Raw genomic sequence first — 16,395 nt, 5'->3', positions numbered from 1 at the left:
ATGGTCTATCTATGTTAATCTATCAGTAACCTTTTTTTATAGAGGACTTTTCAGCACCAATTACAAAGTGCTGCACACCAGAGAAAAAAGGTTAGAATACATAATTAATCAAATAAATAATAATGGTGACATGATATTGGAGATAAAAGAACAACAATAACCTGGCACCCGAAGTAAATTCAGGATAGTGCTTTTTTGAAAAACTTTTCTTTTAGGCGAGATTTAGAAGTAGACACCTTTTCATTTCTTCCTGTAATTGACTTATATATCCCCAAAACAAAACCAACAGACTGCAAAGCCTCAACGAAACAACATATATCATAAAACTAGAATGGCACTCGTTAGAGTCCCCTAAAAACCCATTGATTTTTACATTCCTACCATTAGATAGATAGATAGATCGATAGATAGATAGATAGATAGATAGATAGATAGATAGATAGATAGATAGATAGATAGATAGATAGATAGATAGATAGATAGATAGATAGATAGATAGATAGATAGATAGATAGATAGATAGATAGATAGATAGATAGATAGATAGATAGATAGATAGATAGATAGATAGATAGATAGATAGATAGATAGATAGATAGATAGATAGATAGATAGATAGATAGATAGATAGATAGATAGATAGATAGATAGATAGATAGATAGATAGATAGATAGATAGATAGATAGATAGATAGATAGATAGATAGATAGATAGATTATCAGTAATACATAAAAGAAGAATACAAAGCTTAAGTGAAGAAAACTGATGAGACTGGTTTGAATATGATGCTGCGGTCATGAACTTGCCGTGTTTTGCTCAGTGAGCTTAAGCCCTGCTATTGTATTACGCAGGTCTCTACCTCATCATCTGTTCTCTCGTAGAGTCATGATGGGACAACCTCCCAGCTCAGGAGGATGACGGTGGTGGTGGCGGGGGGGGGGGGAGAGGAGTAAAAGTGAGGCAGGGCAGCGCTGACGTCACTAGCCTGTGGTTATCAGTGGAGGTTAATCTACTGGGGGATGGATGGGCTTATGCAATTGTCTGTAAACCCACAGGCCTCATGTCTATGGATTTGCTTTTCCACTGTTTGACCTAGTGTGCTGCTGGAGCCTACACACAAACACTGAAATCATGCAGTGGGAATTTCTCCTCTCCGCGGAATCTCTCTGCGCCAAATGCAATGTGCGTCAAACAGGATAGATGGGTTTGAACACAGGGTTTATTGTTTGGGTCGGGTGAGCAGCTCGAATCATCCTGCTGTAGAACGGGAGGAAATTACTGTCTGATCGAGGACTTTGTGGAAATTGGTGAAGAGGGAGAGAATTAGCTAAATATTGTAATAAACCCTGTGCATATTAAGTGTTAAATGGTACACGTGATTATAATAGATTGGTTGTTTATCATTCATTGGGTGGCTTGGACCTTTGTATGTTATGTGGTGGTTTAAAGGATGATGGGAAACCTTTTTTGTGCTGCACCTATACGTGCACATTTCGGGAGGTTAAAGGGGGGATATCAGCACATCAAGCTGTGTGTTACTGAGTGTGTGTGTGAGAGAGAGTGTGTGTTTTTCCATTAGGAAAGAGAAATCCTCTCGGCCCAAGTCATTGAAATTGTGCCCATTAGGGATGGTCCTTTGACTAAAATGGAAAAGATAATGTGCTTTAATTAAGGTGAAGTATTGATGTGGCCATAGGCTCTATAGGAATGTGATGGAGAGTAGCTTTCACCCTGATGATCAGTTCTTTACCAATTTAAGTGCGTATCATTTTGAAAAGACTGTATCCCAAGAATAATAACTCAAAAAGCTGTAGACTTGATGCATTACACAAGTCAAGTAAATTGTCCTAAGTAAGAATGTCCTGGTTAATGTTCACACCATTCAGAAACAAAGTGGAAACAGTGGATGCCTGAATTGAAATTCCAAAAGAACAGCCGGATTTGCCTGTGATGCAGAAATTATATCAGTTGTAATGAAACTGCTGATACATGAAACACCATGGTTACGGAGCAAAAACAAGTATTATCACAAACTGTAGAATTGGTAAAGTCAGGGACGAAAAGGATCCTGGACTTGCAACATTCACTTTTTATCACGACGCACACTTACATCCTGTTGAGTCTGACAGCGATAAATAGACTCCAGAGCACAAAGCCTAGTTTCCCACCCAGGGGAATGGAAACCAGGATGTTCCATCTACCCTGAGGTGGCTGCTTCTATGGGCTCGTGGCCTTTGACCCCCTTTGCCATGAGACTTGCAGATCTGCCTGTGCAAAGATAGAAAAAAACTTAACAGGGAACAAAGGGGACTTATACTGGGAGTGATGCAGCTGGACAGCTGGAGGAGCCTTGATAGAGAGAAAGATACTTTATTACCGCTTGGACTTTAAAAAAAGCTGAGAGAGGAACTTTGTTTCCCAGAAGGGACTGAAGTGTGATTATGCATTAGGGCTTTTATCTAAGGGCAGCAACTGCAGTTTCCAAGGTTTGGAGAAGACATTCTGGTGATGTCATGTTCTTGTCCAAGACTCTCGGGCCTACGTTTGGCTCAGGATGGAAGATTTGATGATATTTCATCCAGAGAAGGCCTGAATTTGTTGCATAATTCAAAGAAATTCCCTTCAACCATTGAAAAGACTGCATTCCCAGAAGTGTGATAAACACACACACTCACACACACACACATCTGAAAATGTTCTGGATGACTCAGAGCCTCTCTCACAGGCCGGCGGTTGCTCAACACATGAATCAAAGTGGGCTTTCTGTGTGGCCTTGCTGGGTGAATCCTATATCCTCTGAAAACAAAAGTTTAACCGTGAACTGCCTCAACCCTCCAGCTCCCCCGAGTGTCATCCCAGCAGCGGTCCTCCATTTCATTCATTATTTAGTTAAATATTTAGATGTCATATTTTGTGTTGTTCAAAATTCCCACGAGACTCTTTAATCAAAGCACTTACTCTTATTAACTTGAAAGCGATCTCTCCCCAGAAGGATTCCCTCAGTGGGCAAAAAGATCCAATCTACAGCATTTCATAGAATTTTAATTAACACAACACAAGATTCAGTGTCCTTCACTGTCATTAGCGAGGAATACATTAAACTTGTTAAATCTTTCTGAATGAAAAATGCTCGGGACAGATATGGGATGTGCTGAATGATGTATAAACCTAATTTGTTTCCCTCTTGAGTTCTAGGCTTTCAATTAGCAGCAGGCGACCAGAGACTGCTGTAAGTGATTTAAATAATAATGACTGTAGCCAGAAATGCTGTTTATTGATGTGTGTATGTGTGTGAAGATTTAAATTGCTTTGGATTTGGAAGAAACACAGTTTGTCTGGACTGAAGTATTGACTTGGGACTTCCTCCATGCAGGTGCCTCCAAACTAACAATGACTTGGAGACTGACACTGTGAATTCATAGCAGAGATGACCATATAAAAAAACATACAGCTCAATGGGCTCACTTTCATTTGCTTTATTGCTACATCCAGTTTTATATGATTATCACCACTTGAATATATTATTTGACTCATTTTATTAGAACTTAACTGTTGCAGGCAAATTAATAAATGACGAGCAGAATAATACTGTAATTTTCTCCAACCATTGATGAACAATGAACAGAGTTTGCTGGCTTGTAACGGGGACTGAAGGATCCAGAAATTATTAATTTATCAGATCACATTACTAAGGCCAAGAATAGACTTTACGGCTAAATAAACAGGCAAATTGGTCATTAACACAAACCTTAACCAGAGTGGCACCCAGAGAGCACATACCTCCGCCAAGGCCCAACAACTTTAATTGCACACACAAAACTCTATCCTCTCAACTTGCTAGAGAATTATTCTCTGAGAAATCAATGAAAACGTTGAAAAACTCTCTATTTCATAATGTTAAAGACAGGAGATTTTATTTTTTTATAAGGGTCCACACCAAAATGTGATGCATTCCTACCCCATACAACTACCCGGTTTCCTGGTGATCCATCCAAACAACCGGACAGGGGTGGAAACAGAACATTCTTGGCATCCGGGTAATAAGACCACCCCTAACCCCAGAAAATGACAAAATCAAGATGGCTGACAAGAGTGGGATCCATTTGGTTGACATTTTATTTCATGGTGGTATGAACACAAGACAAAGGTCATAAAGTTAGTAATGTTCAGGTCATGCCACGCTTACTCGGTGCACTGCCCTTTGAGAAGGTTTTCGCAGTCAGACAGTAGTTTACAGAGGCCGGACATGGAGGCTAACCCACATGTAGACATAAATAAGAAAAAGAAAATAGATTCAGAAAACAGTAAATAGAGGATTTTTTTTTTTTTTTTTGTAAAAAGCTAGAGGGGACATTTGCAGAGGCCCCCTGGGATTTTGTCGTGTATGAGCATTATTACTAATATAATTATTATTATTATGCTTTACTCATTTACATTATGGGGATGAGGCTAATACACTGGCTAAAGTAAGGAAACAGTTATATGGATGACGTCTTTATCACCTGCTCAGAGTCGAGGTGACCGGTTTTTAAGGCAATTCATAGTTTCCACCCGAACCATAGACTGTTGTTGTCTATACTGTTCTCCAGTCCATTCAAATATACAAGACTCCCTCCTCCACCTGAACGGGTCAAATTGAAACAGTTGTGGTGAAAATGAGACCAGTCTAAGGTTGACAGGTTGAAATGTGTCTAAACCAGAGGAGATTTTCCTGGGTCTGGCACAGACACTTGATTGAACACAACACAGTTATAGCTCTCGGGCTAACCCTCCACCATGTACATTAAGTATATCATCGTGTAGGTGAGCAGACAAGTCAGACATGGTTCCAGTGTATATTACTAAAAACATAAACCTCCACAGAGCAAACATTTGCTAAATTGACACTTAAAAGTCGCAGGGCTGTACAAAAACAGGTTGCTTGATGATTGAAGAAGGGAAACATAATTAAGAACGCAAGGAAGGACAAAAAAAACGAAAACAGTACAAGACCATTTGATACTCAACCACAAACAGGCATGATTATGTCTTAGAATATTGCCAAAGATTCTCATATCAAAACGAGAGTGTCTTTAAGTCAGTCAACGCAGATTATTGTGGTCCAGCAAAGACGACTCCACGTTGCATCAGTTCACCGATAGTTACAGAATTCGCACTAGTAATACAAACTCATGCGTCGCTATGTTAATTTGCAAGTACTGTAGGATTATGTATCTTATTCCCATTTTCCCGTGGCTGTTATGGCTTTAAAAGGTCACAACAACGTCACAGTCTCTTTCGCTCGCCTTCTCTCTGCCAACAGACTCCTCCAGGAATGTTCCTAGATCAAATACGAAAAAGGAAATCAAGTCTTTTTTGAAGCATTTGTGTTGACTGTTGTTGGACAGGACACTCCCAGGAGTAGTAGTAGCTCTCCCCATGATAAGATCTCTCCTTGCTTCCTCTCTGACTGTCCTTTTCTTCAGTCTTTGCTCTCAGCACCTCCTTAAGGTCAGATACGGTAACAACTCTTCCCCTTATTTGCACCGTTCAAGGTCCTGCTCAATTAACAGATCCCAAGTAAAGAAAAAAGAAACTTGACCAAAAACCAAACAAAAACACACAGGGAATGAACAAGCATAAAACATTATTCAGCTCTGTAGTTTCTGAAATTACATCAGTGGAAATAAGAGAATAAAAGGAACCTGTTTAAGTCAAAAAAGACAGAACAAAAAAAACAAAACAGTGACATTTTTTCAAATTATATTGTTTTTTTGGAACAAAATGGATAAAAGAATACCAACAAAATCCAGATTCAAACCAAACACTGCAGAAGTGCATGCATTTATAGTGGTCATCATTAATTCATCTGCTGATTGTAAAACAGAACGCACAATAGTACATGAAAAGCACAATTCTCCAAAGAGAACCCATCGTACATATTCACAGTCTCAGGTATTATTTATATACTCTATATTTATAACATTTATTCATGTTTATGATTAATGTCTTGACTTATGACTAATGATATGCGAGTCATCGTGGAACGCAGCGCTCTCTCTGCCGTGGCAGTTTGCAGTGTTAGTAAGTCATATTTCAAAACTAAAGCCTCTGATGGAATTCAGATCGAGTGGAGAGTTTTTCTTCTTTTCTTCTCTTTCTTTAAATATTTTTCGCTGTGAGATGGGGGCTGATCGAGTGGTTATGACTGTGTACTCTGTCACTGCAGCAGCTTGACTGATATCTGAAAAGTCCCATTAGTTAAATACAGTGGACGACCGGGGGCTGAGAACAGAGTCATGATGGTAGACATGAGCCGGCTGCACCATTAGAAGAACTGCGCCTGCCGAGCTACAGTGGTTGGCCGCGTCCAACCCTCCCGGGGGTGGGGGGGGATGTGTGTCTATGTGGTCATGGATGTGTACGCCATGCTTGGGGGGGAATGTGGACGATACATATGGCACCAAGACAAGGCAGCAAGGTCCACCAGTGTTCAAGTAATGAGCGAGGAGACGGAGCAGGACTTTTGTTTTTTTCAATGTTGGTGTTTGTTTTAAAACAACAAAACTGACAAGAATAAAATCTCTTTTTTTCAGAGATGCCTGTTTTTTTTTTATCTTTATGAAAAAAATAAAAATAGAAGAGCCAGGGTAGTAAAGAAAAAAAAAAACAGTGTGTTCTGTGAACAGAGGTGCGGAACAAAACATATAAAACAAAAAATTAAAACACCATATTAATTTTCTCTCCTTATAAAAAGCAATGAAAAGTATACAAAAATAGAAAATAATTACAGCAGGAGACATGAGCGCTATGGAGGGAGCGGGTGTCGGGAGGGGATTTCTTTCCCCATTTCTCTCGGTATATATTTGTCCCTGCTGGGTTATTTGGCGGCGGAACAGTGTAATATTTTGGGGCTGTTTAAGGCGTCCTCCACCAGGTGGAGCTCCACGCCATCCACAACCACGTCTTTGATGCAGCCAACAAAGCCGGTGCTGTAGGCCTTGGGCAACCGACGGGCCACCGCCAGCTCCTCCAGACCACCTGACGGGAGACAGAAGCAGAGGTTAATGGGACGATGAATCAACTCACACTGAAGAGCAGGCATCAGAGAATAATTACTACAAATTGAGACAAGCTCTACTCTTTGACGTAGCAGCGGCTTTTATGTATTTGTAAGATTTACTTCTACTACATAACAGCACTGTGCTAAACTCCACGCTCCAGGCTTTCTAAAAAAATATGTTTAATTTCAAAGGTCAATCCATGAGATCCCTTCATGACATCTTTATTATGTCGGCTCGTCCAGAGGCACAGAAGACATTTCAACAACTCGTCTTAAGTGTAAAACACTTGCCCCTTTAAAAATGAAATACCGGAATGCCTTGTTGGATTTCATAACAAATCAAGCCTATCAAAAGGGTGCACCTGAAATGTTTATTAATGGTATAAAGCAGTTACACGATTGCATTAAATGCTTTGATTTTTTTATTCTGCGTGATCACACCTAACTGTAGATGATGGACGTGACAGGATGACACTTTATACGTGAAACCAGCGTGATCAAAGGAAGCCTCTGCAGACACTTGAGTTAAGATGCATGAAAGAATTGATAATTTTCAAACTTGACAAGGTGCACAAATAAACGTGCTGCACATGAAAGGTGGTGACAGAGTATGAGATTATGAGTATCATCCTCATTATTTTTAATTTGTTTCTATCTTTGGTGCTTAGTGCCCGTTGCCATGCTTTGAACTCCCAAGACATCATCACCTGTCTGTCAGGCAGCAGGTTCACAAGTCTGGCAGCTTTTCCTAAAGGTGGAACTTTTTTACAAGGTCAGCGCTTTTCTCTGGTGCTGAATCCCTGGCAGCTAACACAGCTTACTTTACTTTACTAACTCAACTAGTATAGACAAATGGCATGCAAAAAAGTAATAATAAAAAGGACCAAACAAATATGAGGTCATGGGATAATCAATATATGAAAACAAATGTGCCATATAAACTTGATATACATAATTATTATGGAGAATTAGTTTCAGTGGTTAAATGAAGACAATATTTCCCACACCCTTTTCTCCCAGTTCTTTTTGGAGCCTTATGGAGTAAATCATCTGCTCTAAAAGGTGTTAATGTTTAACAATATTGAGGAAGTAGCCAGCATTAGGGAACTCTTTCGTTAATCCAGGATTTTAATGACTTTTTTAACCGCTGCCAACAGAACCTACAAAAGATATGCGTCATCTTTACTGAGGCCATCTGGGATACGTCCAAAATAGAGAGATAATGATAATTGCTGTTTCCTTCCAACTTTGTTAACTTGTCTATTACCAACTTCAAACTTTACAAAGGTTATTAGGGCTATGTTGAACAAAAAAACCGAATGAGGTCTAAAGATTACCAAACTCAAGTTGTAATTTAATGAGAAAAAAGTTTTGTTGGGAAATACGCAGCAACCAACAGATCGGGCAAGAGGTTCCTGTGGGTCTTTCTTCTGAATAGACACTTTTTCTTGTACAGTTTACTTATAATGATGAGGAGCCGATGAACCAAAACATTGAGTATTTCATTATTTGTGAAGCTAATACCTTATACCTTAATACGATAAGCTGCATGAATCTCATTTATACACAGGCGGCGGACTGATCTTTCCCCTCTAAAGTGACACATACTGTAGCCTAAAATTACGACTTAATTCTCAAAATATTATGACTTTTTTCTAAAAAAATAATGGATTTATTCTTTATTATGACTTTTTATTCAATAACATTACAACTTTGTATCTCGTAACATGAAGAATTTATCCTTGTACTATTATTACTTTACGTCCCTTAACATTACTACATTATTTCTCGTAACATAACGACTATATCCTTGTAATATTATTACTTTATTACTCAAAGTTCAACCACCTTAAAACTAAACAAAGAAATGCATTTTTCTTAAATTGTTTTTTTTTTTTAATCAAATGCTTGTTGTGGGCGTCTGAAAAGTAAATATTATTTTCCTCCATCTTAGACTTATATTCTGGGTACGATGGAGGTAAAAACTTCAAGACCATAGCACAGGAGTTCATTGAGAAAATGTCCAATGAGCTGTTCAGTGTATCTGTGAACTGGAGGTGACATGACTCACTTGGTTTGTTATCTATTAGTCACGGAGAGAATAACAAAAAGGGAAATTATTTCTTATGAAAAGACCATGGATTTCTACTTCAAGGCAAAAGTTTCTGTCACTTGTGCTTTTCTTTCTGCTTTGGCTTTAACATTTTTCTTACACTCTCAAATCATCCGAGCCTCTTTTACTGTTTTTCTTTTCTTAACTAAATCTCATAAAGTTCTTTTTAGGAGGCTCGATGACCTAATTGCAGGGTGTGTGGCGGCCTCGTTCTCCTCCGTGATGGTGTTTGGAGCTTCTCTTTAAAGCCGGCACACCCAAACTAGTCATTAGTGTCTTTCTCAATAAATCAGCATTAAACGTCTTTATTCTGAATTTCTTCTGTTCTCCTAGGGAGGAGGCTGACCCTGAGTTCTGATGTTTTATCTGCTGCCACTCTCTCACTCCTTCCCCCTCTCCGCTCTGCCAGAATCCTCCTGCATCCTCATCCCCTTTGTGTAAGTCTAACTCCTTTTCCCAAACATGTCTCCATCTCTTCCGTGTTTTTCTCTTTTCCCTCTGCTGGGATGAGAGAGTTCATACCCCTGTCGAGCTCTCTACATCCCCCTTTAAGTCGGATTGTGTGCCTCCAAATCGGGGATGGACAGGGCTAATTTCATGCGAGTTACAGATGAATTAATGATGAACAGCGAAAAAGGGGATTTAAAAAGGAGAAGAGCTCTCGATGGGAGGCCTGTGTGAGGATTATGTATTCTTGCTGCAGGGCTCGCTCAGCACCTGTTCCCCTGCACTGCCTCCCTGAGTGTACATATGCGTGTGTGTGTGTGTGTGTTTGTATACGTATTCCTGACTGCACCAGTGCACCTCTGACGTCTCGGCGTGTGTCCCTTAAATGTCACTCAGGCGGCTTCTCCTCTTCCTCGCTGCGCGCTTTGCATTTTAAAGAACAGTCCTGACTTTATTTCACCGGCTCGTCCGCACTGCTATAAGTAATTATTAATATAGAGTGTTCGTTCCTGCCGTGCCATGTGTGTTCGTTCAGAAACCATTTCTTTAAGCCAGGTTGAAACCAAATTGAACTGGAGGTAGATAACTGGCTGAATTTGGTCATTTTCAATTCAAGGGAGCAACTTTAGAGTCAGTCAGATAGCCTTTCATTTCTCAACTCAACACCTGAATAGGCCCGGACAATCTTCTTCTTTTTCTCCCCCTGCCACAGACTTTTGCTTATCCTCTGCAATGCCAATGAGTTCATTGCTCATTTTTGGCAGCCTTCTGCCAGTGGCTCGGATGAAAGAGTACGACAGAATTACAAGTTTTCCCTGGGCTTGATGTATGGCATTTGTAGACACATTCTCAAGTTTGAATGACAGTTTTCTTTTTTCATCTCTTTTCTGCATGCAGGCACCTACCCAGCCACAGGGCTCCGTCCGTGTCCAGCTGTGTTGATGCCAAAGGCGACGACCCTGTTATTGCTGCCTCGTTGCCGACCTGCAGAGATCCGTCTCTAAGTGCTCTGAGGAGGAGAAAGAAAACCAGACAGATGTAGTTGGAAGTTGCTCTGACGCACGTGCATCACACTGAATCGCAGCAAATCGCAGTTTCATTTAATCTGAAGCATGGAGACTCCATTGCTGGGCTGCCAGCACACTAAGCACTTACAAAACTCCCTTTGCCAAGCAGCATTTTAAATGTGCCTGTCTACCCGTTAACAGACGCCGGTGCAGCACCGCTCATTTTAGGTGGCTCTGCGTTATGCATTAGCAAACACTTAAGAATTGGGACGGCGGGGCTAATTTGAGCCCCCTGAAGTGCGGATCCAGCCGAGAGAGCGTCGTTAAAAGCGAGCGGCAAACACAGATAGCTCCGTAAATACGCGAGCTCTGTGCCACATGCCGAGATTTACACCATCATCAACATCCAAAGGATGTCATCTTCCAGCAACTCATGTGGTCTCCCTGTAAGCCTGCCTGGGCTGAGATTTGGCCAAATCCCTCTTTGAAATGGATGCAGCAGCTTTTCGAGGATTGATTATTCCTGCCTTCAATGATGAAACCAATCTAATTATCTCCAACACTTTCATTCTCGGCAACGTTGAAAGCTAAAGTTAAGCAGCGATAAGGCCGGGATCACACGAAAAGGTATTAAGTGGGTCATTTTCAAAGATGAGGCTGCTCAGTTGCTTCTAATGAAGGAATCCGTTAGTGTGACATCTCTGTGTTTTAAAAAGTAGTGCATGCCTTTGATAGTATGTCTCCTTCATGGGTCTTTATATTTCACTGTAGAATTTTTTTTTCCACGTATGTGAGATAGGGTGTTCTTCAACACATTTTCGTTGATTTCTCAAAGAATAATTCATGGGTCCTTGATCTCGTGAATACAAATTCTAGTCTGATAGTTGTTCAATTCTAGTTGCCCAAGGCACATATGCTGCATATAATTGTGATTATTAAAATTACCATACAACAACTTTGAGGAATACTTCACTATACACTTTACTATTTTAACCTATATTCTCATTTTATTTCCCCTTTGTCAGAATATCTTCAAAAATAACTTCAAAAGGACCAATTTTCGACAAGGATAAGAAAATGTTGTTGTACCAACTTTAAAAAGTTATTAGTTGAAAGAACTTTTAATTAATTTCTGTTCAATTTAAGTATTTCCTTCAACTTTTTCAGTGTATAACCAGACTAGGTTCATGCAAGTTTACTGAATAAGAGATGAAAAAAAAACTATGGAGTAAAATGAGACCAACTCAATATAACCTGCACACACGTCATCGGCAGCCTTCAGTGATATTTGGTTGCAGAGCCGATTGGTAACAATGGCCGCCTCTAAGTGTTTCTCTGAGTGCTGCCATCCAGAGGCAGCTTTCACCTTTCTGCCGGTAGTTTCTGTAATTCCTCCATTAGTGAGCTTTTTTAAGTTTGCAGTCCTTTTCACAACAGAAGATTTCCTTTCTCTGAAGGGCTTCGATAGGATTTAGTTCAGGACTCATTGCTGGCCACTTTTTTTTTTTGAGCATTTTTCTCCTGAACACTGGACCTTCAACTCAAATTAAGTTTTTCTGACAATAAAAAACAGACTTATTTTAAGCTTGAATGCCTTGGTAATCTACTGATTTCATCACTCCAGGCTCCACAGCAGTGTGGACCCTCCACCATGTTTTACTGTATGTGAATGGTTTCATTTCATCACCTATAAATAAACTGATGCACAACATTCCCAGAGAGCTCTACTGTGGTTTCATGTCTCCATCCCACATTAGACTCTTAGACCCTTTCTCATGTCTTCTGTCTTTCTTTAAGTATTTATGTTCTTATTGGCCTTCACCCTCACTTGGTTGAGTGTGTGGAGTATAATCCACCACTCGTGATTGCACCAGGTCAACATGAAGCTCGACAATTGTTGTGTTGTCTCCCCCAACAATCCCCTCCAACCTTCTTCAAGTGCTCTCTTATTGAGTTTCTAATTGGCGCCGCATTGCGAACTTTTAAAATAGAGATTTCAAGAACCTTGTTGAACGAGTTGTTATGTTCAGTGCTGTCTTTTCTTCACCGCTGTGAAACAATTAGCCCCTTTTTATGAAGTATGACTTATAGAACTTACACTTTTGTTCGATGCTAAATATATATTTTACATTACTATAATTTATTAGGAAATCATGCAAAATGTGCATTTGCATTTATGACCATTACAGACATTTTGAATTATATGTTTATTATTCAGGGCTAATTCAGGACTACATGTGTTAATGCAGATACTGCTGTTAATTTTTAATTATTTTTTTCATTCACATCCTATAATATACCAAAATATGTTTGGATGCTGCCACACATTCTTCCTGTTTGAACATTCATTAATGTGCCTAAGCAATTTGATGTGCAATATGTAACACTCATGCATGACCAGGCGTGAAAATAACCTTAATCTGAAACTAATCAGAGTCATCTCACTGCAAGGGATCACTGTGCCGCAGAGGATTTATGCAATAGATCACACAGTTTGCATCAACACACATAATACAGTATGGAGGAAGACTAATCCTGGCCTAACTTTAAAAGCTTTCACTCATGATTCAACACTACCTGCCATATCCCATCTTACCTGCTGGCCTTGATGCGTATCCAGCGGTTAGTGTCGACTCGCACGGAGGAGCGCAGCACCACCGGCTTGGAGCCCAAGTCGTAAGTCATCTGGACGTGGCCGTCCACGATGGCCAGGGCGATGTAGTCTGACCGTTCCACGCCCTTGCCGCTCCACAGCACCAGGCCGTGGGTCGCCTCCGTCCGGATGCTCAGCTCAAACTTGTTCACCAGCAGAGCCTTCTCACTGGAGAGAGCGGAAAACACGTTAGTTAGCTCGTGGTCGAGAATTCATCAGAAGCTATTCCAATATTTGTTGCCGCCGACACAGCTCAGTCGCTGCTTGTGTCATTTGTCGCTGCGTATGTGGAGCGAGGGACTTCATGCCGTTGTCTCGTGGGTTACATTACAAATGACTCAAGCATTACGTATGGTTCTGTTTGCTCGCACATTTAGCCAAGAAAGCTTTGTGGCTTGAGCTCGGAAGCCCCAAAATAACAGAGCTGCAGTGATCTTTCAGGAGAATCAGGAGGCAGACGGAGTTTAAGAGAGGCAGGGGGCTGTTTGGGTATTAGCTTTCCTCCATCCTATTGAGCCGGAGCTGCAGTGCTGCTCAGTGCTTCTCGTGCTGCTTTATGAGTGTGTCTGTGAGTGTCTACGAGTGTGTGTGTGTGTGTGATCCATCTATCCTTAAGAGGCACTGTACGTCACTGATGTGCGAGTCGAATACACGCCGTGATGTGACCTGACTCTACACCATCGCACATCCATCCCTGCATACAAACAAGCTTAGGTCAGACTAAAAAGTCCCTCTGCTCTCTGTGAGTCCAGCAGAGATACAGTGGAGCTCAGAGAATCCCACCTTTAATTTGTGTGCGTTTGTCATTGTGCGTCATCGATCAGCATCTGTGCAACTGTCTGCACATCTGCCAGATGGAGCTACCTCCACATTCTTCAAAGTGCATTCAAACACAAAGACATAAACAAGGTGACAACACGCACGACAAAGTGTCGATGAGACATTGATTCAAAGGAAAAAAGATCAACAGCAGCATGGAGCCGTAGATAAAGTTTAGACAAGACAGACAACACGACAAGTATAGCAAACAGAGAGGCTCATGGGAGTACAAACAGGACAGGAAATGGGAGGGGATAAGGGGAAATTTAGTCTTGGACCTTCTTTTTCATATTCAATAGTTAATGGGAATAAAACAGAAGCGATGGGATGATATTTAACCTTTTACAGCTAAGACCAAAAAAATCCTGGTTCACCTCAGCAGACAGGGAGATTAAAGACCTGTTTCTACTTCCTTGATATCAACTGAATCAGCAAAGGTAAACAAGAAAACCGAAAAAAAAGTAAAAAAAGGCATGACCTAACAAGCGTCACATTCGTTTTTTCTCCAGTGAGAAAAAACTCCACAAATACAGATCGGTGAATCCTCTCCTGGCAAAACCTCAAAGAGCTTCCAAGGCGCCATGAATCACCATGTGAGCGGCGTTTCAGAGATAAGGTCAAGGTTATTGAAAACACTGAATCTATCATGAGTAAAACAGCACAGTGTTGTAAATCTTACATTCACCACTGGCTCCTTAGATTTTTAGCGTGTTGCTGTTCCTCTTTGTCAACACAGGGATTTTATCTGCATAGATGTATTCACATTCTCAGCAGGCCTCCAGGTAGCAGTGCTCCTTTTTCCCTCTAGGTGGCAGTAGTGGTTAAAACAATAATAATTAAAAGCCATCAGGGAGGACAGGGATTGCACAGAGGCTGCAGCTCCGAGTGCTTTTGAGCTGTTATCAGAGCTCAGAACTTCTGAATTAATTGAAGCATATGCAGCAGCGGCTCTTTTTGATTGGTATTAGTAACTCTATCTCAATAATGGAAACAATGTTGTCTCTGCGGAGGAGGATTTAGCCCAGTGAGAGGTCGGAGAGGGGTTGCCTGGAGAGGAGGGAAGGATGGGGAGGCGAGAGGCGAGCGGGCGACACCAACGTCTGAAAGCTTGGAGAGACTCACCTCTGCTCAGATGGGTTCTCCAGGGACTCGGGACTTAAGGGAGCAGGGGGAGAGAGTCGACGGCATGCAGAGTAAGCGCAGGAGGCCAGAGGGAAAGAAGGAGGGAGGGGAGGAGGGTTTCGTGAGTTCACTGGGTGACTCACAAAGGTCTGGTTTAGGTGTGGAGCTGCAATAAAGCTGAAACTTATCTGCTGTACTGCAACATCTACCGTGTCAACAGTGGATAACAACTTTTTGTGTGATCAAAGGAAGTGTGTCGCTTAGCCCCGATCACACCACGACCATAAAAGGAGGTTCCCAAGGGTACCGCTTGGATCATGATGGATGATTTAATGCAACAGAATGCCCTCTGGATCAAACTTTTTTTTTTTTAAAGTAAGCATCAAGATTTGGTACATTCATGGTTAATGTCAACTTTAAGTCAGCGTCCAATTATTGAATACCTCCTCTGTATTTATGACGCTGCACGCCAAAGTGCAGCAGCAATTACCTTCTGTCTCGAGATGAAAGAGGTGAATGAGAAAAAATTGATACGTTTTCAAAAAATGGGGTCAAGCACCATATCAGCGGAGTGTCATGGCCAGATGTGATTTGTCACAGAAATAATGGGGCTTGAACAAATCGACCTGAGCTTTCAGAGAGAGGAGAGGGAGGTGAAGGAGGAGCGAACCAAAAGGTTTCTCTAAATAGGAACAGAAACATTAACCCAAGGTGAGCGTTTGACATTCTGGCCTCATCCAGCTCTTAATGGCCTCAACAGAAACGTATTAATTTCCTGAACAAAATCAAACCGTGTTCTGCTTTGCTAAGATTCACGCTCAGTTTTGCTAAATGCTACATCCGTTTAACTTTTGACAGTCGGGCCCGAGGACCACTGTCCCCTCCTGCTAAGTGAGATGGATGCCCGTGGCTGCACACTGCAGAGATGTCTCAACTGGAGGTCTAATCTACAAAGGGAGACAAATCTGTGATTAACATGTCGCTGCCTCTCTGTGTGACCCACTCTGCAATTACTCACAATTACAGTGAGAGATCTGGCAAAAGGGAAATGAAGCCCTAGTATGGACTGGAGCTCTGGCTTGAGTCCAGTCGGCTTAATTTTAGTTAAACTCCTTTTCGTTGCTTCTTTTTTTTAGGTTACTTACTAAGCTAATTAGCGTGAAAAAAAACCCTTAAACACTCGGTCATGAC

At 41.1% G+C, this 16,395-nt stretch overlaps 1 protein-coding gene across 2 annotated transcripts in view; it reads right to left on the bottom strand.

The window, feature by feature from the left end:
• Positions 1 to 4,099: 4,099 nt before the first annotated feature.
• The window catches only part of agrn (agrin), a 167,409-nt gene continuing 155,113 nt past the window's right edge, over positions 4,100 to 16,395 (bottom strand). For both annotated transcript variants that reach the window (XM_061074735.1, XM_061074736.1), the window contains exons 33-35: positions 13,207 to 13,431; positions 10,509 to 10,612; positions 4,100 to 7,021 (exon numbers count right to left, since the gene is read on the bottom strand). In XM_061074735.1, coding sequence (XP_060930718.1) covers positions 6,861 to 7,021; positions 10,509 to 10,612; positions 13,207 to 13,431 — 490 coding nt within the window. In that variant the 3' untranslated portion in view covers positions 4,100 to 6,860. The remainder of the gene's footprint in view (positions 7,022 to 10,508; positions 10,613 to 13,206; positions 13,432 to 16,395) is intronic.

Source organism: Limanda limanda, chromosome 7 (genome assembly GCF_963576545.1).
Source record: "Limanda limanda chromosome 7, fLimLim1.1, whole genome shotgun sequence".
NCBI lineage: Eukaryota > Metazoa > Chordata > Actinopteri > Pleuronectiformes > Pleuronectidae > Limanda > Limanda limanda.
This window is presented reverse-complemented; position numbering and strand designations above follow the sequence as displayed.